Source organism: Pithys albifrons, chromosome 1, assembly GCF_047495875.1.
Source record: "Pithys albifrons albifrons isolate INPA30051 chromosome 1, PitAlb_v1, whole genome shotgun sequence".
In the NCBI taxonomy this organism is placed as follows: Eukaryota; Metazoa; Chordata; class Aves; order Passeriformes; family Thamnophilidae; genus Pithys; species Pithys albifrons.
The window spans coordinates 117,764,080-117,790,663 of NC_092458.1; the positions used below are offsets into that span (position 1 = coordinate 117,764,080).

The window sequence follows — 26,584 nt, forward strand, 5'->3', positions numbered from 1 at the left end:
TCCCAGTCTTTATCCCTGCTCTGCCATCCCACATCTGCCAGCAGCGTGCAGAGTTAAATTAGGGATTCAATAATTCAAGCAATAAATTCTTCTCAAAGACTTTTTTTTTAATAAACTCCTTGGTTTTATTTTTCTCCCTAAAATGTACTTTCTCAGCAGCCCACTTTAACCCAAGACACAGAGCTTTTAGGAGCCTGTGGAAGCGCTGGAGTGATGGTGGAATGGCACACTGGACAAGTGGCTGCTGGTATAATGGGAGGAGTGGGGGGAAATGGGAGGATGGGGTGGGAACCACTGGCAGCAAATCCTGGGGTGGGAAAGGACAGAAATCCTGGGCTGAGTTGGACTCAGTGATCCCTGAGGGTCCCTTCCAAGTGCGTGCCCGTGTGTGCACATATGTACCTGTGTGTGCACACCTGTCCCTGTGTGTGCCTGTGTGTACACGTCTGTACAGTTGTGTGCCCATATGTGCATATATGTACCATGTGTGCCCTGTGTACAGGTGTGTACAGGTACAGGTGTGTACCCGTGTGCGCCATGTGTACCCGTGTGCGTGCCCATGTGTGTACACGTGTGCGCCCGTGTGTGTGCCCGTGTGTGTGCCCGTGTGTGTGCTGATGGGTGTGTACCTGTGTATGTACCCATATGTGTGTGCCCATGTGTGTGCCTGTGTGTGTGCCCGTGTGTGCGCACATCTGTACCCGTGTGGGTACCTGTGTGTGTGCCCGTGTGTGTTCCCGTGTGTTTGTACACGTGTGTGTGTGCCCATGTGTGTGCCCGTGTGTGTCACGTGTGTGTTCCCATGTATGTACCCGTATGTGTGTGCCTGTGTGTGTGCCCATGTGTGCGCACATCTGTACCCGTGTGGGTACCTGTGTGTGTGCCCGTGTGTGTTCCCGTGTGTTTGTACACGTGTGTGTGTGCCTGTGTGTGTGCCCGTGTGTGTCACGTGTGTGTTCCCACGTATGTACCCATATGTGTGTGCCCATGTGTGTGCACATCTGTACCTGTGTGGGTACCTGTGTGTGTGCCCGTGTGTGTTCCCATGTATGTACCCCTGTGTGTGTCACGTGTGTGTGTTCCCGTGTGTGTTCCCGTGTGTGTTCCCATGTATGTACCCGTGTGTGTGTTCCCATGTATGTACCCGTGTGTGTGTCACGTGTGTGTGTTCCCGTGTGTGTCACGTGTGTGTGTTCCCGTGTGTGTTCCCGTGTGTGTTCCCATGTACGTACCCGTGTGTGTTCCCATGTATGTACCCGTGTGTGTGTTCCCATGTATGTACCCGTGTGTGTGTTCCCATGTATGTACCCGTGTGTGTGTCACGTGTGTGTGTTCCCGTGTGTGTCACGTGTGTGTGTTCCCGTGTGTGTTCCCGTGTGTGTTCCCATGTACGTACCCGTGTGTGTTCCCATGTATGTACCCGTGTGTGTGTTCCCATGTATGTACCCGTGTGTGTGTTCCCATGTATGTACCCCTGTCTGTGTCACGTGTGTGTGTCGCGTGTGTGTCACGTGCGTCCCGCGCGCACGGCTCCCCGGGGCTCGCGCCTGTGCTCGCGCATGCGTGTCGGTGCGCGCGCGCCCGGCCCGGCCCCCCGCGCGGTGCGCCCCCTGCCGGATCGCACCGGCCACTGCCCCTCGCGTCCCGCAGCCAACGCCGCTGTCCCGGCATGCCCCGGGTGGGCCGGAGGGGGCCGGACTGTGCCGCAGCGCCCCTCGGGCCTTGTAGTCCCTGGCGGCGCGACAGGCGCAACGCGGGACGCGGCGAGAACTACATCTCCCAGCACGCCTTGCGCGCCACCCGCGCGGCCGCGCCGGGTGGTGGCGGTGCCATCTTGCTCCGCCGGGCTCGGCTGCGGGGGGGTAAGGCGCGGGCGGCGCGGCGCGGGCGGCCGGGGCCATGCTGGCCTCTGTGGCGCTGCGCCCGCCGCCGCGGGGGCTGGCGCGGCTCCTCCGCGCGGGGCAGTGGCTGTCGCCGTCACGGGCGGCCCGTGGGCCTGCGGCGGCGGCGGCGGCGGCGCGGGGGCCGCGTCTGGTTCCGGCCGTGGCCCGCAGGGGGCGCCGCGAGCCCACGCCGCCGGGCCCGGGGCTGCAGTGGCGGCGCGCGGCCTGCAGGGGCCGCTGGACCGGCCCGGCCGGGACTGTCCCGGTGGCGGGGCCCGGCCCCGGGGGCCCCCCCAGCGCCGAGCGGCCCGACCCGGACCCGGACCCGGACCCGGGATGGACTCCCTGGCCGCCCGCCCGCACCGGCGGCCCGGGGCCCGGGCTCACGGCATTTCTCCGGGACGCGGAACAGCGCTGCTGCATGGCGGGACACCCCGGCGGGCGGCAGAGCGGAGCCGGGAGCGGCGCCCCGGGAGCGGCACTGCCCGCCCTCATCGCCGCGCTCGCCCACTGCTACCTGCGGGACCGGGACCGCCTGTCCAAGGGTGACTATCGCTGCGGGGGCGGGCCGGGCCGGTCCCGCTCCGAGCCCCCCTGCTGCTGGTGCTGACCGGGAGCTGCCGGGGAGGGGCGATCCTTGGTGCTGCACTGGCTGCAAGTCTGCAAGAGAGCTGGAGAGAGACTTGGGGCAGGGGTCTGGAGGGACAGGACAAAGGGAATGGCTTCCCACTGACAGAGGGCAGGGTTAGATGGGAGACTGGGAAGAAACTCTTCCCAGTGAGGGTGGGCAGGCCCTGGCACAGGTGCCCAGAGAAGCTGTGGCTGCCCCATCCCTGGGAGTGTCCAAGGGCAGGTTGGACAGGGCTTGGAGCAACCTGGTCCAGTGGAAGGTGATCCTGCCCGTGGCAGGGGGGTGGAACAAGATGGGCTTTAGGGCTGCTCCCTACCCAAACCATCCTTTTTCCCATCTCCTAGATCTGGGTGCTGCCCTTCCCCTCTCTAGCCAGGAGATGTCATTCTGAGCCTGTGGTAGGAACTTGCTGGCCCTGCTGTGGTGTCTGGAAACCTCTGGCTCAGGCTGTGACAGGCTGGGGTGACAGAGCACACTGCCCTGAGACATCCTGTGTTGCACCCCAGAGCCTCCAAGGGTGTGTGACCGGGCCAGGGTCAGTCAGGGCTGGGGGGTAACCTGCTTGCAGGAACAGCCCCACACTCTCTAGGGGGGGTTGAGAACCGTGAGCTCAGCCCTGTGCACTCCAGGTGAGGATGTCCATCAGTGTGTCTCCATGCTAACTGCCTTTCCCTTCTTTCTGCATTTCAGAGGATGCTCTGCTGGAAGCTGCAAGGATCAACAATGTTTTGGAAGTCAACAGGTGAGCAGAATTCAGACATGTGAGAGCAGATTGTGCCAAAGCCTGGGAAGGCAGGAAAGCTCTGTCAGCTTGTTGAGCAGAGCCTGGTCCTCCTGCTTTGTCTCTCTCAGAATCCCAGAGGTTTCCCAGGCCCCAAGTACTGCCTTCAGCCAATATGGAAGTCATATTTTTTGGCAGCCTGGTGGTTTGTGCAGGACAGTAAGAAACATTCCTGCTCTCCTGTGTACACCACACACATGTGTGTGTCTGGCTAGGATCTCCCACCCTGCACAGGCACCCGTGGGAGGTGGGAGCTGCTGTCCCTGTGGAGAAGGATAGGGAGGAGCAGAGAAGTGAGGAAGGGGAGAGGGAGAGGCCTGCAGCTAGGGAATGCTCCATCCAGTCTCCAGGATCTCAGATGCAGCAGCCTGGCTCTGCTGCACCCCAGGGCTGAGATCTGGCCTAGATCAAGGGCTGGAAAGGATATTGGTGTACAGCTAATTGGCACATGTGTTCTGCTGCCTGTAATTGCAGGAAGCTGCTGCTTAGGGTTGTCAGGCTGATTTGTGAGCTTGGTCGGGCAGAGCAGCAAGAGGGGTGCTCTGTGCTCCTGCAGGCAGGGCAGGGCAGGGCAGGGCAGGGCTGGTGGCCGGATGCCATCCCGCAGGGCTGCACACCCATGGCCTCCCCTTTTCTGCGTTCTGTCACTGATTCATTTGGGTTGGAAAAGCCCTCTGAGATCATCAACTCCAACTGGTCCTCCAGCACTGCCAAGACCACCACTAACCCATGTCCCCAGGTGCCATCCACAGCCTGTTGAATCCCTCCAGGGATGGAGACTTCTCTACTGCCCTGGGAGCTGTGCTGGGACGGGACAACCTTTTCTGTGGAGGAATTTTCCCAAATACCCAACTAAACCTTGTATGGCACAACCTGAGGCCGCTTACTCTTGTCCTGTCAGTTCTTACCTGGGAGAACAAACTGCCCCTCACCTGGCTGCATCCTTCTGTCAGGGAGTCACAGAGAGTGAAAAGATTCCCCCCCCCCCAGCTGCCTCAACCTCTCATCAGGCTTGTGCTCCAGACCCTTCCCCAGCTCCATTCCCTTCTCTGAACACACTCCAGCACCTGAATGTCTTTCTTGTCATGAGAGGCCCAGAAGTGCTCATGGGATTTGAGTGGTGAGTCAGGCTTTGGTTACTTGCAGCATCTGATCGTGGGAAGGCACTGCAAGGAGTAGCTGAGCCTTTATGGGTCAGGTATCCTGTGTTGTACCTGTTGGAGCACTTTTTCTCACAGAATAATTGTGAGTGTTGTGCCTGAGGCTCAAGGGATGCTTGAATGCTTTGTAAGGTGAGCACAGGCATCATGCCAGGGGCTGATGGAGCATGATGGCCTCTGGCCACCAGCCAGTGTGTACCTTATCTTAGTCCTGAACAGCTGTGCAACACCTTCAGCCCTGGTAGTAAGGGCAGGTTGGAGACAGGATTGGGAGATGATTTATAATTACATTTATTTCCACTGCTCCACGTTTGTATGATGCTGGGCCTGCATTTGTCTGTGTGTATCTGAGTTGACAGACACCTGAGTTTATAGGATAAACAAATGCGTTTCCTGTAAATGCACCCTTTGATCTTTTCTTCTAAATGACCAAATTATCCAGGACTGGGTTTCAGTACAAGTTTTGTGACTGGTTATTGAGTTTGATTTGGCCTGTGGCCCCAGGAACCCAGAGAAGATACAAAAGCCCAGATTTCTTCATGCTGACTATGAAGTATTGGGGGAGATTTGTGTGTGCTGAGTTTTCCTGTTGTGAATAGCTGGAAAACTGCCCTTTTTTCATGCTTCTTGGTGTGTTTTGGCCTCCCAGGACTGCTGGGGTTTGCACAGTGAGTCACAGACTTGTATCTCTGCAGTCAGAACCCAGATGGCCACAGGAGACAGGAGCTCTCCTGCTTCTTTCCAAAACAGTTTTAAAGCCTTAATTATGCCCAGATGCCTCTCTCTGGAAGCAGACACCACTCCTGGATGTGTGGGAGTTTCTGTGTGTATGGAATACATCTGGGAACCATCACATGGTTAATTTCAGTTAGTGGAGGTGTTTGTCAGCAGAGCTGAGCGCAGGATACCCTCATGGAGCAGCTCTGCCTGTGGAGGAGAGGCAGTCCACCAGTGGGAATGTGGCCTGCACAGCCATGGGAGCAATTATTCTGCTCCCCTCACAGCTCAGGAGCCAAGGAGCACCCTGGGAGATGTCAGGCAGCAGGTTAGAAGCAGATGCTGAGGGCTGTCTCACACAAGGTGACTCGGTGGACACACGGGAGCCCGACCCTGGAGTTGGGGTCTGTGCAGAGTGAGTTGTGCAGGTACCACGTGCCGCCTCCAGCGGAAGGGAGTTGTCAGAAGCAGGGCCAGGCTGGCAGGCTGGCAGGGAATTTTTCCAGTGCACAGCTCAGCTGTTGCCTTGGGGTGACTGACTGAATTGGAGCTCCTCCATGTCAGGCCGCACATTTGGTGATGCCAACTGTACAATCACAGAAGGGTTTGAATTGGAGGGGACCTCAAAGCCCACTCAGTTCCACACCCCTGCCATAGGCAGGGACACCTTCCACTAGACCAGGCTCCTCCAAGCCCTGTCCCACCTGGCTTTGAGCACTTCCAGGATAAGTGTTCAAAGCATCCAGGAGAAGTGTTCCCTTCCCGAGCCTTTCCAAGTCTTGCTTGAACCATGTGCACCCTGCCCCACACCATGCAGAGCTGTGTGTTTTCATGGAGCATCATGGTGTGTTACCTGCCCTGGAATGATGGTGAAGGGAGAGAAACAGCCATGAGCTCTTTCCAGGAAGGCAGCAGCCACGTCAAAGGGTTTTGAGCAGCTCGCTGCATTCTCCTGCCCAGGCAGTTCCTTGCCCTGGCCTCTAACAGGGATTGTGCTCTTGTGTTCTGAGATACTGATAGGTTTGTTTTTCTTCCCACCTTCCTGAGAGAGTGGGCACGTCTGAGACTGTCCCCCACCCTGCGTTTAAACAGTGACATATTGGTACAGGGCTGAGGGGAAAGAGGCTAAGAGGAACAGAAGCTATTGTTGTTGCAAAAGTTCAAGTTTCCAGCTTCCTGTTCCTCCACCTGTCAGGAGGGAGCGCTGGGCATGCTCCCGGCACTGAGCACAAACTCAAACATGCCCTCTGGGCTCGGCAGTGTCACCGAGTTAGTCACCCAGAACCCCAGTGGCGGGGTGAATAGGAGGCACATCTGTCCGGGGGCAGCGGGGGGAGGAAGCTCCTCGGCTGCTGACGTGGGCTCTTTATCTCTTCTGCGGGGATCAAAGTGCTGGAGCGCTGGGAGCTGCTGTCTCGAGGTAAAGCAGGCCATGTGCACAAAGCAGTGGGTGCTGCTTGGCCCAGCCTCCTCTGGCAAATTCCAGAGCAGACAGTGATGTTGCTCCAAGCCCCGTACTGCCTGGCCTGGGACACTTGCAGGGATCCAGGGGCAGCCACAGCTTCACTGGGCAACCTGTGCCAGGGCCTGCCCACCCTCACAGGAAAGAATGTCCTCCTAGTATCCCATCTAACCCTGCCCTCTGTCAGCTTTCTACCCTAAAACCCTTAAACAAAATATTACTCCTTAAAATACAAACACCTCCAAACAGAAACAGAACCAGCTCTGCCTCAGGAGTCTTCTCCTGTCTGGGTCATGAATCCCAGAAGGGTTTGGGTTGGAAGGGCCCTTTAAAGGTCATCTAGTCCAATACCTTGCCATGGGCAGGGCCATCTTGGTGGCACTGCTGCTGTCAAGGAACAGTTTGTCATTTGAGGAACACTGAAAATGGTGCTAATAGAGCTGTATCCACATGAGATACTCCTTAGGAGGCAAGAGTGAGTGTCCTGGATCTTACTTGGTTAAAATGTGGATAAACATCCTAAACATTGATCAGAGGATTTATTTAATTAAAATAAAATGCTCCTGCTGGTAAATACATTTGGCTGTCTGGGATCTGAGCAGTGGTCGTGGCTTTATCGATTGTCATATCATTAAATCAGGCGGGGAAAAAATTAATGATGGGCCTGAAGACCCTGAACATAAAGTTCAGTTGTCTGAAAATCTGTTAAGTTGCTGAGCATCTCGCAATGATTTAACAACAACAAGAAAAAAAGAATCCAGCTCCTAAATGAAATGTCAATGCATATTATGGTAGATGATGTGATGCGAGTAATTCTCGAACTGGACTGGGTGATGTGGCATTCCAGGTGCTTATGGTGATCCAGGTTCCTGAATGGAAAAGTGCTCAGCTAATACCTCTGCTCCAAGCCTGGAACCAGATCCCACAGCAAAGGCTCCAGCATCCTTCCTGTTGTTTGCATGATGGTTTAACAGGGTTGACTGCTGGACTCTGATCTTCATTATTTTTTTATCGAAGAGTGAAGGTATGTCCCTCCAGTGCATCTGTAGATGAAAAAGCCTTCCAGTGAGTCTGCAGGTATTTTTTCAGTGGCTCCAAAGTGCCTTTAGAACCATAAAATCACAGAGTGATAGAATGGGTTTGGTTGGAAGGGACCTTAAAGATCACCCAGCCCTGCCCATGGCAGAGGGACAGGAACTGGATGGTCTTCAATGTCCCAGCCCAAACCCTTCTGTGAAATGTTAAAATTAGTGACATACAGAATAAGACTGAACCTTTTGCAGCAGAGTGATCCAGTGGCTGGGGAAAGGTGACCAGGATGGTCTGTTTGCCTGTTTAATGTAAAATTATAGTAATACCTTGGCCAAGTGCAAATGGGGCTGATACTTTGTGAATTACATTAATTAAACCTTACTGAAGATGTTAATGATGAGTGGTAGGTCTTGGGCTTAATTTAAAGGTTTTGGTTATCGGGCAGAATTTCTCAGCCTGAAGGGGTTTGGGTGCCTCCATCCTGGCTTAGGTGATGTCTCGCTGCCTGTCTGTGGAGGTTCAGCATTGGGGTTCCCCTGCCCCTCCTGGATTCCTCTGTCAGGCTGCCTCTCCCTTGTGGTTGTAGATTACTTTATTTCCTGGATTTTCTGTAGCTCTTAGGCTGTCACACTGACTCACTGTAGGAAGGGAGTGATGTGAATGCTACTGCTTTAAAGGACTTTCAAATGGCCAAGTAAATGCAATGAAATTCGGAAGTCACTTCCATGCCACGCTGAGAGACAAGTGGAAGGGGATTGGGCATCACAGCTGTGGTGCTGGTGGGAATGGCTCCTTGGGGTCGGGGGGGAACCTGGGCCTGGAGCCCTTGTCAGGCTGAGGGAGCAGCTCCCTGTGCAGCACAGGAGGCCCAGCATCCCTGGGGCACAGATGGAGCCGCGGTGTGGATTTCTCCCGCAGGCAGCATCCCTGCAGCCACAGCAGGTGTGACCAGCAGGGGCCGTGTGTGTGGGTCAGGCTGGTTCATCCTGTGGCGAGTGCAAACACCTCTGTAAGCAGAGCTGCAGCAGGAGCTGATCTCTGCAGATAGCAATCTGCCACCTCCCGTGTGTCCAGCACATCCGGCCTCACCAGGACAGGAAGCTTTGTGGCTGCACAGGGGTATTTCTCCTCTCAGCAATCTGGGAGTGCTCTTCTGGCAGCAGAGCTCTCAGCCTTCACTTTCAGGGATGAGGTGCTGGCAGAAGGAGAAAGCATAAGAATACTGTCACAATTTCTTCATGGGAAGGGTTATCCAGCCCTGGCACAGCTGCCCAGGGGAATGGTGAAGTCCCCATCCCTGGGGGGGATTTAACAAATGTGTGAATGTGTCACTTGGGGACAGGGTTATTGGTGGGCTTGGCAGTGCTGGGGGAACAGGTGGTCTCCGTAGTCTCTTTTCCAACCCGGATGATTCCATGACTCTGTGCCATACCTTGCAGGGGGCCAAGGCTGGTCTTGTGCAGCTCCTCAGGTGGGTTTACAGGACCACTGGATAATGCAGGAGCTGCAGCTTGCCTGGCATTAGCCATGTGCAGGGCTGCGTAGATCCAAAACCCCCATCAGACTTTTGGCTCATCATCCTTGCTCTCCACAGTGCTGGGAGGTTCTTTGAGTATTACCTTGCATAGAAAAAAAATAAAAATTGGGTCTGGGAAGGATTCTGCGTGAGAATTTGTTCCTCTACTACCATGTCGTATCAAGTATCAAACTATTTTGGAGCAAGGCCCTGCCAGATAGTTCACTATCACTGTGTGTAGAGCTTGGCTGGAGCCATTTGCCAGTTGGCTCTCATGCCCCAGTCTCAGTCAAATAGGGCAGAAAGTTCAACTGGAGAAGCACATGAGCTTTTCGTTTGCATTGTGTTTTTCTGGCTGTTTTTTCCAACCAGTGGGGACATCTGTTTTCAAGACATGAGCCAAAGCTTAGGCAGTGGTATGGGTGGTTGAAAATAACTTCAGGATTACCATATCATATATCATATCATTGAAGGGTTTGGGTTGGAAGGAGGGATCTTCAAGACCAGCTCATTCCAACCCCAACTGGCACAGGTTGCCCAGAGAAGCTGTGGCTGCCACATCCCTGGAAGTGTCCAAGGCCAGGCTGGACAGGACTTGGAGCAACCTGGGCTGGTGTAAGGTGTCCCTGCCCATGGCAGGGGGAGTGGAACAAGGTGAGCTAGAAGGTTCCCTCCAACCTAAACACTTCTGTGAATCATTCCATGATTCTACAACTTGAATATGTAGCATTCAGGGTTTGACTCATCCCATTTAACTTGAGCACTGTAAAATTTGTGTCTGAATTCTGACCTTCCCTCCTTCCTTGTGGTCTGCAGAGGGAACTCTAATTTCATGCTGTGTGGATTCAGTACTTGATTTAGGATGAGCTAAATTAGCTGCTGAAAGAATCTCTCCCTTGCCATTATCTTGTAAAGGCTGAGAATATTTTGGAGACAAAGCAGCAGAGGTTGCCTTATTTGTTCTCATGTGAGAAAACTGCAAAATACCTGCTGGTGAGGTGGACTTTGGAACTGCTTCTAAAGCCTTATGGGTGCTCCACAGCCAAAGGATCCAAACATCATTGGAATTTGGGTTTATCAGCTTTGCTGCTGGTTGGTTCTTCGGGAATTAGACTGAATAGTGGTAAGAAGTAAAAGAAACAAAGAATAAAGACAACAAGCTGTTGGTGTTGCAGCCTTTGAAAGGACTCTGCTTGCTGTCACATGGATGTTCATTTCACTTTGGTCAGCTGTGATAAGCTGGATCGAACTGATGTTGTGTTGGATCTTCTGGGCTGTGCTGGAGCAGTGCCTGCACAGTCAAACATTTTTCTTTCCCTCATGTAGGTGCAGGATGCTCAGGGTGCTCTCACATGTCTCCCCCCTGACCGTGTGTCTCCTCCCTGCAGGTTGTTGCAGGAGGGCGCAGACGTGAACGCGAGGCACAGGCTGGGCTGGACGGCTCTCATGGTGGCAGCCATCAGCAGGAGCTCCAGGTAGGTGTGTCTCACATCGTCCCTGAGTCACTGCAGCCCAGAGCAACTCCCGTGCACTTTGGGGTGTGTTGTGGAGCTTAACTCAGGGAAACTTGTCCCTCATGCTGTGCCTGGTATGTGGTGTGAGGGATCAGGGCAGTGACTGTGAACTGATGGTGCCATTCCTCAGTAACTCTTGGGTTTTGGCCTCTGATGAGCCTGTGCCTGTGGGATGTCGTTGTGGTGGGTAGTTGGGCACCCCACTGTCCAAAATTACTCCTGTAGGAGCTGTTGTGTCCCTCCCTCCTCGCTGGTGGGGCCGTGACTGGGGCTTCCATCCAGGCCTCTCTGGAGCAAAAATCCTGAATGCTGTGCCCTCCCTCTGCAGTTCCCATGATGATCATTCTGGCTTCTTGTAACTTTTTAAAGACACTCCTAAATATATTCAGTCTACAACTAAATTCAATTAGGTTTTTTTATTTAAGGAAAAAAAGGGGAAAAGAAATCCAATTTTGGAAAACGTGGGACAGACGGGAGAATGAGCTTTGATGTTACAACCTCTCAGGGATGCTTTACTTAGTCACAAGTTCATAAGCAAAAAAGCCTAATTACTTGGGAAAACACAGGATTAAAGCAGTGCACAAAGGCTAAATATCCGCTCTCGGGCGACACGATTCCAATCCGTGTGCCGAGTTCGTGTGTGGTGCAAACTTTGATGTGTGCTATGACAAGCTGAAAGTCGTGACCTCCTCGGGAAGCTCCTTAACACAGGCCCAGAGGTGGGGGCTCGGGGCTGTTTGTTTAACTTTGATGTCCGAGCAGCAACGGCCCCGTTGTTTGCCTGTCCATGAAGGGATGGGCTCGGGAGCCTCCCACCTTTCCCAGTGGACAATGGTCAGCAGCGGAGTGTGACGACTGTTGACCATTCCGAGTGACTGGTGGAGCAGAACAGGGCTTCCCGAGCTGCAAAGGCTAAGAGGAGGCAAGGAGAAAGACCATTCATGGGACAATAATTACCCAAAATTGGGCCTAAAATCAAGTGGAAATGCTAATGAAAACATCTCGGCAGTAAAAACTCTGCTCCCAGGCCAGTCCCTGCTGAGAGGGCAGAGCCATCACCACATCTGTCTTAGTTGTGTACCTGTCCAAAAGAAAGAGTTTTGGCTGTGTTTGGCTGTTTATTTTTCCCACATTTAGGATGAATACTGACTTTAATTGAAAACCAAAACATCCTTCAGTACCTGAAGCTTAGTAGGATTTGTCTCCATATAGCAGAAGAATAATTAGATATGGTTGGACTTGATGATCTTTGAGGTCTTTTCTCGCCTTAGTGATTGTGATTCTGTCTTGGTGGAGGCAAACATGAATGCAGGCCAGACCTACTGCTGGTGTAACAGCCCCAGGATTGTGCCAGATGAGGTTTGGATCTGTGGTCCTGTTTCTAGCAGTGTAATGTCTGCAGTGAGGACTGGGAGATTCAATGAGCTGGAACATGATCCACAGAGGGTTTGAAATTCCCTGCACAGTCCACAGGGTGAGCTTTGTAACCCAAACACTGTGCCTGGGGTGGACTGGGGAGAGGAGCATCAGAGGCAGGAGACTACAGGACTGTTTTGCTTTTAGAGTGTGGTCCCTCTGCAAAATGTGATGCTCTAAATCTGCTTTCTTGAGCCACAGCAGCTGATCTCATGGAATCACAGAATGGTTTGGGTTGGGAGGGACGTTGAAGCCTGTCCAGTTCCACCCCCCTGCCATGGGCAGGGACACCTCTCACTGTCCCAGGGTGCTCCAAGCCCTGTCCAACCTGGCCTGGGACACTCCCAGGGATGGGGCAGCCACAGCTGCTCTGGGCACCTGTGCCAGGGCCTGCCCACCCTCACAGCCAGGAATTTCCTCCCAATATCCCATCTAACCCTGCCCTCTGTCAGTGTGAATCCCATCACAATTCCCCCTTGTCCTGTTGCTCTCTGCCTGTGTAACCTGCCTGATTTGTGGATTTGAGGTTGTTGTCACTTTTGGTCCTTAGCCCCTCTGGCCAGCAGGCTCTGGAGAGGTGAACTGGGGCTGTCCCTGGCTCCGAGATGGCCGAGCTGCAGCTGGCTGAGCAAGACCTGCAACAAGGCCAAGGTCAATCCAGTTACTGGCTCTCTGAACACTTCCCTTTTGAGGTTGGTGGTACCTTCACAAGCTCCTCAGCGCAGCTCCGGAGGGCTGGGATGCTGGGAACTGAGATGAGTGTTTCCAGCTACAAGAAAGGAAGCCTTCAGCCCCAGATTATTGCCTTTCCAAAGATGTTTTCTAGAGAAAGACGTTTTCAGTTTCCACTGTACTGCGGGAGATTTCTGTGACCTCTCCTTTAGCTTTGTCATGTTTCCCAGTTTTCACAGCCCTCACTCTTCCAATTAGACAGCCCCAGTCCATATGTTTAATTTAATTCCAAAGGCACTACTTTAATGATTTCTGTCAGTTGCCATCAGCTGCAAGATGAAATCCCGTGTGCTGGAAGGCAAATTTAGGGTCTGTCTTTTCTTTTTACAACAAAACAATGATCATTTTCTTCCTCTTGGAAATGTCTTGTATCCAAAACATGGCAAGGCATTGTGTTCCACTATGTGCCCACAGATGGGTCTCCAAGGGGAGAGTAGTGCTTAGCTGGGAGTAGAGATACAATGGTGGATCTAGTGGAGAGCAACATTTAGGGTTGCTTTTTTTATGAGAGGAGGTCAAGGTCCAAATTCCTTGGCTCCATGGTGATGGTACAGGTTGTAATTGGGTTGTGGGCTAAAGATGTATCAGCTGTGACTGTTTACAGGAGCAGAGGAAGGTTTTATGGTGTAGTTTCCATTGGTGAGGGAATTCCCCATAGCTTTGGCATATTTATAGTAATTAAGCTTTAATTAAATGCATCCTGAGAGCTTTGTGGGGGTTGTGCATTTGTTAAAATAAGCAATGCAGCTATCATAAATTAAACCTCAAAGTGGGTAGGACCTTTGCTGTGTGTCTGTTTTGTAGCATAGTGACCTTTTCTGTATCCAGCTACTTCTGTTGTCGTCATTTCTGCAGAAATAAAATGACAGTGAAATATTGAATCATCCTCTCAGCCCCCTCTGAGGCAGAAACTGCTTGTTTGGAAGGGGAAACTAAGGCACAGAGCAGCGAGGAAGCTCTGAGTGCCAGTGGGATGAGTTTGAGCAGTTCTAAAAACTGTGGAATCTGCTTCTGCTCCCATTCCACAGAGCCGGAGACAGCTCTGCAGTTGAGGTCTCCCCAGAGTGGAGCAGAGGGCCAGAATCCCCCTCTCTCCTGCTGCCCACACCATGGGATCAGCCCGTGCCCCAGGGGGTTCTGGGCTGCCAGGACACTGTCAGGTCATGTTGAACTTTGTCTTCTTATTTACCAGGGGCTTCAGCCTCCAGGTTCCTCTCGGCTCTTCCCCACATCATCTTCTCTTCTTCATTTTCTTTTTGTGGTTTTGGCTTCTTGCACCCCCCCTTCTTCAGGTCTGGATGTCTTTGCCTTTCCTTACCTTTGCTTCTCAACACCTTCCTGCTGGGAATGACTCCTCCGTGAGCCTTGGCTCTCCTTTTCCTTCTCTGCCTTTCTGTGCAGACCAAGGGGGCTGTGGGTCAGAGGCTCTCCCACAGAACCGGCACCGGCAGTTCTTGGCCCAGCACGACCCTGCCCTATCCCTTGCCCTCCTCCAACCCTCCTCAGGGAGAGGAGTCAGGAACCAGCTCGCTCCCTGTCTTGGCATACATTGCTGGGACCTGTGCCTCTTCCACACATGCACTGAAGGTGCTGCGTGGATATTTTATATTGGTAATAACAGTTCCTCACACACAGTAATGTTCTGGTGCGTTTGTTCTGAGGCTGGTGAAGGGTAACTGATCTAGAGCAGTTCCCTGTCCGCACGCAGTGACATGATGAATTGGCACAGTCTTGTTAGGTACATACTTGTGTTCCATGGGGGTTTTTCACTCCTTTCACATCAGGCAAGTTATTCAGAACTGTCTGCAGTGGAGCTGGAGAAATATCTGGGTGCCTTTGGAAGCAGATAGGACCACACACATTGCTTGGCAGAAGGCTGAGGAGTTGGACATGGGAGTTGGAGTTGGACTGCTGTGATGGCAGTACATTTGGAGGGCTGAATGCTACAGACTGGGGCATTGGCTTTCAACCACTCCATTTCTGAGTGGTTTTGATGAACAGGGTCTACTCAGCTGTTCCTGCAGCTGTTCCTCACACCACTGCCTTGTGTCCCCATCTCAGACCTCTGGGCATGAGCACCCCTCTTTTCAGGGATTAACAGCATTTAGTGTCCTGCAGGCCAGGCACAGTGAGATATTGTCAGTTTAGCAGATTCCTGCACCTTTCCAAGCCATGCAAATGGCCTTTCTGCATGTTTTCCCAGGCAGGGAGCAAGGCTTGTAATGCTCTTTGACTCCTCTGTGTGCCTTCACCATGCCTCTGAAGCATGATTCACCTGTGCCACACTCTTAAGAGAAAACTGAACATATAAAAATTACCACTGTTCAAATTTTTTTTCCTTTTTTTGATCTCATATCCTTTTTATCACTTTTTGAGGAGTTGATCATTTTCATCTTGGTCAGTAATGAACCACCACTGAGTGAGGGATTGCTGTGCTGCCAGACTTTCTGTGCCACAGGTAGGTGTGAACATGTTGCTGGGAAGGCACACACTCATTTAGCCTCATCTAAGGAAAAAAGGGAACGGGCAGGGGCTGCAGTGCAAGCAGCAGCTCCTCCCAGCCCTCCTGCCCTGCTGAGTTTTACACAGTTAAGATGTAGCCACACAAGGATCTCTTTGTGTCCAGGCAGGACCTGTGGCTCCTGCGAGAGCTCGGGGCAGCCGCATGTCCCAACCCACCCAGGCGATCGATCTCATTGTGCTTGTGGCTCACGGTCATGGAGATCACTGCACTTCTTGGTTCACCAACCCCAGCTGCCGGCGCCCCGGTCCGGGCACAGCGTCTCTCCTGATGCAGCCCCAGTCACCCCCCGCCATCTCCTCATTGATTTCCCCACCCCCTGTATTGTATATATGTATTTATTTGTTGAACAATATGTTGGTCCAGCCATTACAAGCAGAAAGCACTTTCCTCAATCGATTGGACTGTCCAGCCAACTCCAGCTCAGCATTGCCCTCTGAGTCATCACCAGGGTCAATTTAGATTTATATGCACACTGATAAAAAGGCTCTGCCTCTAATACAACCAAAACTTGATCAGCAAATTAAAACTCGGCTTGTTGAGGCTGTTGAGCACAGGTGAGTTATGGAGGGAGGCTGGAGCAGCCCAGCCAGCCGTTGGTGACCCACCCCACCCCACTCCTTCTAGGATCTGGCATGGGTGCTGTTCTGCCCAAGTGCCTGGCAGCAAGAAGAGGAACACAGGAGGTGAATATTGGCCAGAGAATCCACCATTTAAAACTCATCACAGAATGATTTGGATTTGGAAGGGGCCTTAAAGCTCATCTCATTCCAACACCCCTGCCATGAACAGGGACTCCTTCCACTATCTCAGGTTGCTCCAAGCCCTGTCCAGCTTGGCCTTGGACACTTCCAGGGATGGGGCAGCCACAGTTTCTCCCCACCCTCTCAGGGAAGAATTCCTTCCCAGTATCCCATCTAACCCTGCCCTCTGGCATGGGAAGCCATTCTGCCTTGTCCTGTCCCTCCAGGCCCTTGTCCAGAGTCCCTCTCCAGCTCTCTTGGAGTCCCTGTAGGCACCTGATTTTGTAAGTCCCTCCTGTGTTCCAGGACATTCACATGCTTTGCATCACTGAGTACGGTCCCTCCGCATTTTGATGGCACTGTTTCCTTTCCTACAGACTAATTTGCTTAAATGTCCCATTACCTGCAAATTGGATAGGTACAATCAATAATTGTGATTCCAGGAACCTCTGGCTGATGGACAAGTGCCTGCAGGGATCGGCACATCCCAAAAGCAGGAGATGAGATTGAAAGACAACTGGAGAGCGAGCCTGGTTGTGTGATGTGTTGTTACTAGACCAGTGCCAGGATTTTGGAAGAGCGGAGTTTGCCAGGCAGTGATATCTGTACTTATTAAACTTGAGCCTCAGCTGTCATAGGAGCTACAGAAGTATTTCTTACTGCGGGGTGAATATGGTGCAGAGGGGAGTTCATTGAGAGAGCAGAGCAGCTCTGCCATCATCACCCACCACATCACTCTTACACCACCTTGCATTTAGCAGCTGTGGCCCTCTGCTCGACTTATCACAGAATGTCATTGCCCAGAGAAGGATGCTGAAGGTGTAGGCAGTGGATGAAGAGGAAGGGTCTTCCTGAGTGTCTGAGAGCACACAGAAGTGGTATCTGATGGAGTGCCTGCGAAGAACATTCATTTCAGTGTAGTCACTGAGAGCAGGAAAGGCAGATGGATGGAGAAAATGGCAAGTCATCTTGTGTTACCACATGACTCATTCAGTACATGAAGCTCACCCGTGGGGTGTAAGGTTCAGGATTAAAGTCCTACACTGGGACTTGGGATCATTTCCCTTAAAATGAGGCAGATGCAGGGACCTGAAGATGTATCATAGCCTGTGAGCTAAAAATGAAGTAGAGGGAAATCTTTGGTGGTGACAGCCATAAGAATGGGGCCCCAGAAAGGTGGCTTGGCCATGTCAGAGCCTGTACTTCCAAAGACTTGCGTGACCAGAGAGGTTCAGCTCCCTGGTGGGGACATTGGATGCCCTCATGCAAGGATCACAGTAAGTTAGCTGCTAGGGCAAGATTGTCAAAGGCTTCCCTGAGGCACATAATTTCTTCACTGAAAGGGTTGTCCATCCCTGGCATAGGCTTCCCAGGGAGTCCCTGTCCCTAAAGGGATTTGAGAGCCATTTGGATGTGGCATTTGGGGACATGGGTTAGTGGTGGCCTTGGCAGTGCTGGGGGAATGGTCTTAGAGGGATTTTTCAACCTAAACAATTCCATGATTCTGTCTCCTGCCCGCCGTGCTGGTGCTGTGCTCACTAAAGGAGACTCTGTACATGGTGAGGAGTGCACTAGTGCCAGTAAGGAGCCACCTCTGTTGTCCCTTACTCAAAGAATGAAATAACCACCTTAGATTCTGCTAATGCGTTTATGGGGTAAATGGGAGAGGAGCTTGAGTTAAATTCCAGATGTGACTTGACAAGGCCCAGCCCGCAGATCCGTGTCTGTCAGGCTGCGGCGCTGTCAGCCTGGGAGCTGTGTCACCGGGGATGAATGCTAACAAACGAGTTACTGTCTAGTTGTCACGGGAAGCTTCAACCCTGAAAAAAATTAAGAATTAACTGGCTTCAAGCTGCTTTCAGAAGTGATGAGAAATCTAATTCTGGCCTGATGATTGTTTGGGTTCAGAGGCAGAGATTGAGGACTTCCACACCAAAGCTGCCTGGGCAGTGTGTTCTCTGTGGTTCTGACCTGCTGCAGTGTCTCCTGATTTGCAGCATTCACTGGCAGCCCCAAATCCAACCATGTGACCCCCAGCACCATGGGCAGCAGGGCAAGGGAGAGGGTTCTGCCCCTCTACTCCACTCTGGTGAGATCCCCCCTGCAGTGCTGCCTCCAGCTTTCACCCTGACTCCATAGCAGAGGTGCTCCAGCCCTCCGATTATCCTGGGGAACTCCTGTGGACTGCTTTCTGTCTGCACTTGTTGTGTTGGTAGGATGGCACCCATACAGGGTACAATAATCTTCCTTCTTGCAGGGACAGGGGTGATCCCGGAGCCACGATGTGTGTCTGGGACTATGCCCTGTGCTCGGGGCATGCTCTGTGCAGGGCTCCTTGGGAGGGCTGCGTATCCCTGTGGGGTCACCCGTTCCGCCAGTGCCTCCCCATCTCATTCATTCTAGAATATACTGGTGGAGCTCTGTTTGTTGAAATGTTCAGTTATGGTTGTGGTTTATTAACATATTCATATTAACATACTAACATCCCCAGGAATGTTTGAGGAGGGCTTTCTGAGCACTTTCCAGTCTCTGAAGGGCTTTAACTCCTCATCTCCTACTTCTGCCTTATTTTCCTTGTTTTGTGACAGTGTGGTGAAGGCCCTGCTCGCAGCTAATGCAGATCCAAACCTTGGGGATGATTTCAGCAGTGTGTATGAGATTGCCAAAGAAAAAGGCCTCCATTCCTTGGAAGGTAAGCTAGTTTGTGTGCATCTACCAGCATTTGCTTTTCAGGTCCCAAAATTTTGTTTCCTTGTGGGGTTTTTTCAGGGCTAGCTTCAGCTGCCATTTAAATGCAAAGTGGTACGTGGGTGAGTGTGTGTCTAAAGAGGAAAGAACCCTTATGTAGATGTTACATAGAAGCAATCTTTCAACTTCCCAGAGGTAAACTGGTTTTGTATACCCAGAACATAATAGAAAGGCATAGGTAGGAGCATCATCCCACTGACCCACATGCAGCCCTGTGCTAGGGAAGGAGACAGGTTCAAGGAGTGTATTCCACCAGCAGCTTTAATCCAGATTTTATTAGGAGATACAAAATGCAGAAAACTTGGCCAGTTGAAATAAAGCTGAATGATGTAACGGGTTGCAGTGACTGCTGCTGGATTTGGGCAGGTGTCAGTGCCAGCTCTCAGCCCTGGGAGCCTTTCCATGGAAACAGGAACATTTTCTGCAGAGTCATGTCATCTCATTATGATTGTTCATGGCAGATGTCTCAGGTTCCAGTCTCAGCCTTTCGTTATCCCCATTGCTGGAATGTTGATGCAGACTCAGAATCACAGGATCATGGAAAGGTTTGGGTGGGAAGGGGCCTCTAAAGGCCATCCAGTCCAACCCCCTGCCATAATCAGGGATACCTTCCACTAGACCAGGTTGCTCAGACATCTGCTTTGTTTATTCAGACCAGTTTGACTTTCCCAAACTGTTTCCACTTTTCATGATGATAAATGGTGGCTAAATTTTCTTGGGGGTGTGATTATTGGTGGAGTCCTAGGGGGAGGGTCTGGATTCGTGGTGCCCAGCTGTGCTTCACAGCAGCCAGCTGCATGATCAGGAATGCTTCTGTTCCCCAACCTGGCAGGAGTGCTGGCAGGACTCAGCCCCCTAAAATGTCCCAGTCTGTTTCCTTCCCCATTCCAGAAGCCTTTTCCCCCATTCCTCACATCTGAGCTGGCAGGCCATGGGATGTGTCCCAGCCATCCCCATGGCTCTGCCGTAGCCCCGTCAGCCACCAGGACTCACATTCCCAGGGACAGCTGCATTTGTGTGCTGTGCCTTGCCTGGGAGTTAGAACCTTGTCCCAGCTGCTCTGAGGGGAAGTGGGAGGAAGCCACACAGATTGTGCAGAGCCTCACTCTGCCTGCCCTGTGTAATTTGCAGAGCCTGAGTCACAGAGCCACAGAATAGAACTGTGGAATTATTTAGGTTGGAAAAACCCTGCCAGATCACCAAGTCCCACCATTCCCCCAGCACTGCAAAGGCCACCACTAACCTGTGTCCCCAAGTGCCACATTCCCTGCAGGGATGGTGACTCCCCCCCCACCCTGGGCAGCAGTGCCAGGACAACCCTTTCTGTGAAGAAATTTTCCCTAATATCCAGCCTGCCCCTGTCCTGGCCCAGCCTGAGGCCATTCCCTCTCTCCTGTCACTGTGCCCTGGGGCAGAGCCCGACCCCCCTGGCTCCCTCCTCCTGGCAGGGATTGCAGAGCCAGAAGGTGCCCCCTGAGCCTCCTTTGCTCCACCTGAGTCCCCCCAGCTCCCTCAGCCCCTCCTCATCAGACTGGAGCTCCAGACCCTTCCCCAGCCCTACTGCCCTTCTTTGGACACCCTCCAGGACCTCCATGTCTTTCTGGTCGTGAGGGGCCCTGAACTGACCCCAGGATTTGGGGTGTGGCCTCAGCCCTGCCCAGCGCAGGGAAGCGGTTACTGCCCTGTGGCGGTCCTGCAGCCACACTGTGGGTGACACAACCCAGGATGTCACTGACACATGGGGACATTATCCACTGGCGTGTCTGTGTTTTTGCCTCAGTGCTGAGAGACGAAAGCTCTGTGAAAGCCTAATGAAGGTGCAATATTTGAACCTTTCATAAAGCACAGGTTGAGCCAAGAAGATGGATCAGTGAGGTGACTGCTCTGACAGGGCGTTATTTTGTATTTTTAAAAGCTCCCTGCTCTCATCCCTCACTGTGACCCGCCTGTGCAGCCGACCTGCTCCTTGATGGGAGGGAGAGCACACATAGATCAGATCCCTGTAGCAGGGATTGCAAAATGTATGAAACAACATTAAAAAATGAGCAGTGGAATGCCAATACATAATGCATGTACATAGACTTTATTTAAGACAAAGTATATCAACCAAGAAAGTTAATTGTTTTTGTCTGCATTCATCCCTCTACAATGTTATATATTTTGGGGTGAGGAAAAGATAAGGCCGCTCCGTAAGAAGTTGCATTAATTCTTTGCTTGACATGTTTTATTAAAAAGAATAAATTCAGTTGCATTTTTAAAAAGAGAGAGAGAGAAAGAAACTGCCTTTGTTTTTTCCCTTTTTTTTAGACATTTACATATTTCGTGTATAAATATTTTTTCATAAAAACATCCAAATCGAGAGGGTATGCTCCACAACCACTGCACAAAATATATTACAGACATTTATATGGATGGCAGGAAGGGAGACAGAGGGCTGAAAATTTCCAGGCACCCAGTGATTGATGGTGGACGAGGCTTCCCCTGACGCTTTATTGAGTTTCCGATGATTATCTCTCTCGGAGACATTTTTTACGGATGACGGCCGAGCTGTCACAACGGACCATGGGGGAAAAAACCCAACAATAATAACACTTTAATCTCTTTACTGCACTGCTCCCTAGTATCTCAGATTCATCTTCCCTGACGCACGCAGTTCATTATCCTGCTCCTCCCTGGGTAGGAAATGACGACAAATAAATAAATATACATACTCACCCTGTGTGCTTGGAGAAAGGACCCAGGGAAGGAAAGGAGTCAGGGCATTAATTGATCTTCCTGGAGGGACTGGGGTTCATTAGCAGAGGTGCTGGGCTCAGACAACATCAGGTATTCATCACAGCACTTCTCTCTTCTGAACTTTTCAAATCTTCTGGAAATCTGTCAGTGACTCTTAGGAGGGACCGTGGAGATGTCCCTGCGGGCCACCCACTTTCCAGCTCCACTTGCTGTGCTATGACAAAGTATGAGGTGCTCAGAGCACTTACAGGTTCTCCTTATCCCTGAACCTGGGCGTGCTGAGTTTTGGATACAGGCTCTTTCACCAGGGCACTGGACACCCTTCCAGGAGCAGAATTTGGCCCACTGGATGAGTGCTGTTCATTTGACAGGAGCACACCAGCCCCACTGTCACTCAGGCTCCATGGTGGGACTGGGTACTTAGGAGGCTTCCTCTGGGCACCGTGTGCTGGTGCCTCACCACCCTCTTCCCAGTCTCCATCTTACCCTGCCCCCTGGCAGTTTGAAGCCATTCCCCCTTGTCCTGTTGCTGTCTGCCCCTGTAAAAGGTCATTCTCCCTCTTTTTTTGTGCATGACTACAGCAAAGGACTTAGAATCCAGGTTTTCTAAAGCCTGACCCTTGGTCTGGCTACAGGAGAGTGTGGGTGCTGCAGACCCTTCCAGCAGAGCCATGCCCTGCCCAGATGAATGGGCTGCTGGAGACTCCCAGGATCAGGATTTTGCTTGAAGGTCAAGCTGTAGCAGGGCAGCAATCTCTTCTGTCACAGCTTCCTTCCTGTTTGCTAAAATCATTATTTAGATTAGACACTGGGAAGAAATTCTTTGCTGTGAGGGTGAGCAGGCCCTGGCACACGTGGCTGGGAGAGAAGCTGTGGCTACCCCATCCCTGGAAGTGTCCAAGGCCAGGTTGGATGGGGCTTGGAGCAACCTGGGCTGGTGGGAGGTGTCCCTGACCATGGCAGGGAGTTGAAACTGGGTGAACTTTTATGGTCCCTTCCAAGCCAAGTGATTCTGCAATAAATAGTTGGAATGAGGCTGAATTCTTCTTTCAGATCTTCCCCATCCACCTTCTCCTCTCGTGCTGTGCAGGCAGTCACTGGGATTCATGGAAACCATGTTGTGTTTGTCTCTGCTGCTGCTCAGTGAAATGGGGACAATGGCCACCAGAAACCCTCACTGGGGTCCTCGTGGTCCTGGACAAAGCCATTAAGCCCCTAAGAAGCTTCCTGTCTGGTTGTGGGGGTCCATGCTGCAGCAGTCCTTTCGTTATCTCAGTGAGCTGAGCTGAGCTTTGTTCCCCACAGTCCTTGTCACCCGGGAGGACGACTTCAGCAACCGCCTGAACATCCGAGCCAACTTCAAGGGCTGCACAGCTCTGCACTACGCCGTGCTGGCTGACGACTACCTGACAGTCAAACTGCTATTGGATGCAGGTGAGATTTGTGGTGCCGCCCAGCTCTTGGGCCAGGAGCACTTCTGAGTCAGCCCATCCCAGAGAACTGTCAGGCTCAGTCACAGGCCCCGCTCTGTCACTGTCAGGATTAGGTGTGATTTACTGTTTGTTTTGATCTCTTTATCTTTTAGTTTCCGTGTTCCCATTCATCTCCAAAGGTTTTCCTCATGTACTTTTGGTGGCTGTTCTCATCTTAATCATTGAGTCTTCCCTTTTCTCCTGCAGTTGGACAGGCGTAGAATCACAGAATCCTGGAATGGTTTGGGTTGAAAGGGACCTTAAAGATCATCCAGTTGACAAGGCCCAGGATAGGTGCTGGTACCCACATGAAATGGTGGAGGTTCAAGTACTGCTGGCACCTGGGCAGTGCAGCTCTTGTGAGAATAGGCAGGAATTACCTTGTGCAGTTGTTGGTCCTCATGGTTAAATCACAAAGCCCTTCTCCTCATGGATTCTGCTTCACTCTCCTCTCTTGTGTACTCACCTGGGCAGCCTGTTCAATGCTTGACCATCTTCATGGGGGAAAAGCTCATCAGCACTGGTGGAGTAGAATGAGAAGATGCGTTTAGCTAACAGAATAGAGATGTGCTGCCATGACAACTGGTTTTATATACCCCCTCCTGCTGCTGCTTCCCAGGATGACATTTGTGACTGTGTTACACTGTTCTCCAGAGCTGGTGTCTGCTTAGTGTGTACCTGCAGCTGCACAGTGCTCTTACCTTAGCATGTTTTCCCTCAGACCACCAAGCTGGTCTGTAGTTCTGCTTTCCTCCAGACTTGATGTCCTTTGTCCCCATCATTCCTCCTCCTCCAGTTTTGACTTCTCTGCTCCCTGCAAGGTCTCCAAGGTCACCTCGGAATGAGCCCAGTGCAGCGGTGCTGTCTGCTCTCAGGTGCCTGCTGCCAGCAGCCTCTGCCAGGGGCAGCATCGAGTGGCCACAGGCCCCAGCCTAGCCCTGACAGGGGCAGACTCAGTAGGGTCTGGCTGGGCAGATGCTGATTTTTCCAAAAATTTGAGTAATGGTGTGGTCTTTATGGTGTGGGCATCCCAGGAGCTAATTCTAGGGAAGCAGGCAGGTGGATAATGGTATGACATGCTCATATAAACCTCATTCCTTAAGAAAGCAACTGAAAAGATAATGGGAAGTAGCATCTGTGATGGCTAAACATCCCCAGAAGGGATGAGAAAAAACAATTGTGGGAACATTGAACCTTGATACTTATCTGTACCATATGCTTGTTATCTTTCACAAATAGAAAAATAACGAGTGAAAGGCTGAGATTCAGTAGCACTGAACTTTGGGTCAGGCTTTCTCTGGGAGCCTGCCAGATACCAGAACCCCAGCTCCTGACCATAAATTAACCCATAACCAAAGCCACTGAAAGAAAACCTATTGCAAAGGCAGGGTTCCTCAGGGATGCTTGCAGGGGAGGGAGCTGAAAAAGCAGAGAGCTGCTCTGGAAGCTGTGGGAGTGTGTGGGCCTGGTGGCTGGGAAATCTTCAGACAAGAGCATGGACCCTGTGGGGTCCAGCACATTTGTCTGACACTGAACACCCTTTCCATGTTCCCAGCACATGTAGGCATTGCATGAACATGGAACCTGACAGGGTCCCAGAGCATGTGACTCCCTGCATGTCTGTGGCACAGGCCAGTGGCATGTGTCCAGCTGTCGCTTGGCCATGGGCAATAGCAGTCAAAAGGAACTGCTCTAACAAGACCTCTGGGATCCCACAGTTATGGGCAGCAATGCCCATGGGAGGAGTGGAGTGGAGTGGACTGGATGGAGTGGGCTTGACCTGCCTGAGCAAGAGGTTGTGAATGCACAGACCTGCAGAGTGCAAGGGGCTCTGGTGTTACAGGGAGTGGCAGTGGATTTGAAGTGCTGGAAAAAGCAGTGGTGGTGTTGGGACAGATCTGTGCACAGAGTCTGTGGTTTTTGTGGTGGGGGGGTGTCTCCCATGTGGCACAGTGTGAATCACAGAATCACAGAATGGTTTGGGCTGAACACCCCCAGCTCTCCTAGCCTGTCTCCATAGCAGAGGTGCTCCAGCCCCTGGAACATCCCTGTGGCCTCTCTGGACTCACTCCAGCAGCTCCATATCTTTGTGATGCAGGAGGCAGTGCTGCAGGTGGGATCTCACTGGAGCAGAGCAGAGGGGCAGAATCACTTGGAATAACATTTTCTGCAGAGATACCTCCTTCTCATTTCTGCCTTGGAAAGTCTCTTTGCACGATATGTATTATCAGTTCATTGAAAGTACCAATTAAGTTGGTGATACTATGTACAGGTGAAATACGGGTGCAAATAAGTGAAGGTGGCACGACAGAATTTCTCCATCCTGGATAAATGAATGCAAGGAGTAAGTCCAGCTAATTTCTCCAGCTGTGCCCTGCTCAGCTCCCTGAGTACCATTGCAATCCAAGCCTCACTTCACAGAGAGGACTGTTCTTTTTGTTCCAGAGCTGTCTCTGTGTCTGTCCTGGAGCCACTGCCATCCCTGTTAATGTTCCCTTCTCTGCCCAGTGCTCACAGGGAGCTCTTTGTTTGTGGCAAAGTGTCTCAGCTCGAAAGAACTCACTTGAGTCTCAGAAAAAAAGCGTTTAACAATCTGTGGGACTGTGTTTGTTTGGGTACAGCTGGAGGGATTGTATGAAATCATAGTGAAAATTCAGAACTTAGCCAGAAAATGTGACAGTCACTCATCACCGTTCCATTCTTAATCCAGCCCCACGGAAATCCTTCTGGATCAGGTTCAACAGTCTACACTAAGAGTTTGTTTGCAAGTGGAAATCCTCATCTTGCAGAGACATGAGCACAGTGCTCAGATCCTGGGCACAGCAATCCACCAGTGTGAATCTCCATTCAGTGATGGTGTGAAAGGTCCCGCTGGAGCCCTGGCCGGATCCCCGGGCTGAGTTTACAGCATTGCTCAGATTAATCCCAGTTCACCATCTGTAACACCCTTTGCAGTAATGATTAGGATGAGGATTTATGAGGATTATTTGCTAAATGTAATAAACCTCCCCATTCTGTCAGGTGGACTCTGAGCTGCTGGGGTGTCAGCGGACCCTTGCATGCCCTTTCATAAAGTTTTGGATGCTGGAGTTGGGTTTCCTGACGGGCACATCGACATGAGGATTTCATGGCATTGACTGGGGGTGTTCCCCTCCTCCCTGTTCCATGGGATAACAAAGCAGGGGATCCCTGCCTCCCTGTCAGTGTAATCTGGGATGAATACATGGCTGAGGTTTGGCGTGGAGATCGAACACCGCTCAGCCCTTTGTGAGGGTAATGTCCCTGTGCTGCCATTGACACTCCCTCCCGCACAGGATGGCTCCTGGTTGCTGACATGGAACAGGCTCCCCTTGCTCCCTCTCTACACCTGCCTTTTACTAACTCTCCATTTACTCTCTCTCACACTTCCCTCACTGGTGCCCTACCCTCAGGCCAAAGCCATTAACTGCCCAGCCCCTCTCTGCTCCAATCACTCCCCACCCCCCTGTTGTTTCTTAAGGGAAGCCCCCCATGCACTTGC

General features: G+C 51.9%; 1 protein-coding gene across 1 annotated transcript in view; it reads left to right on the forward strand.

Moving 5' to 3' along the window:
• The first annotated feature begins 1,814 nt into the window (after positions 1-1,814).
• CLPB (ClpB family mitochondrial disaggregase) overlaps positions 1,815-26,584 on the forward strand; it is a 52,777-nt gene continuing 28,007 nt past the window's right edge. Inside the window, exons 1-5 of the mRNA XM_071565210.1 lie at positions 1,815-2,428; positions 3,205-3,256; positions 10,571-10,657; positions 18,697-18,800; positions 22,898-23,026. Coding sequence (XP_071421311.1) covers positions 1,900-2,428; positions 3,205-3,256; positions 10,571-10,657; positions 18,697-18,800; positions 22,898-23,026 — 901 coding nt within the window. The 5' untranslated portion in view covers positions 1,815-1,899. The remainder of the gene's footprint in view (positions 2,429-3,204; positions 3,257-10,570; positions 10,658-18,696; positions 18,801-22,897; positions 23,027-26,584) is intronic.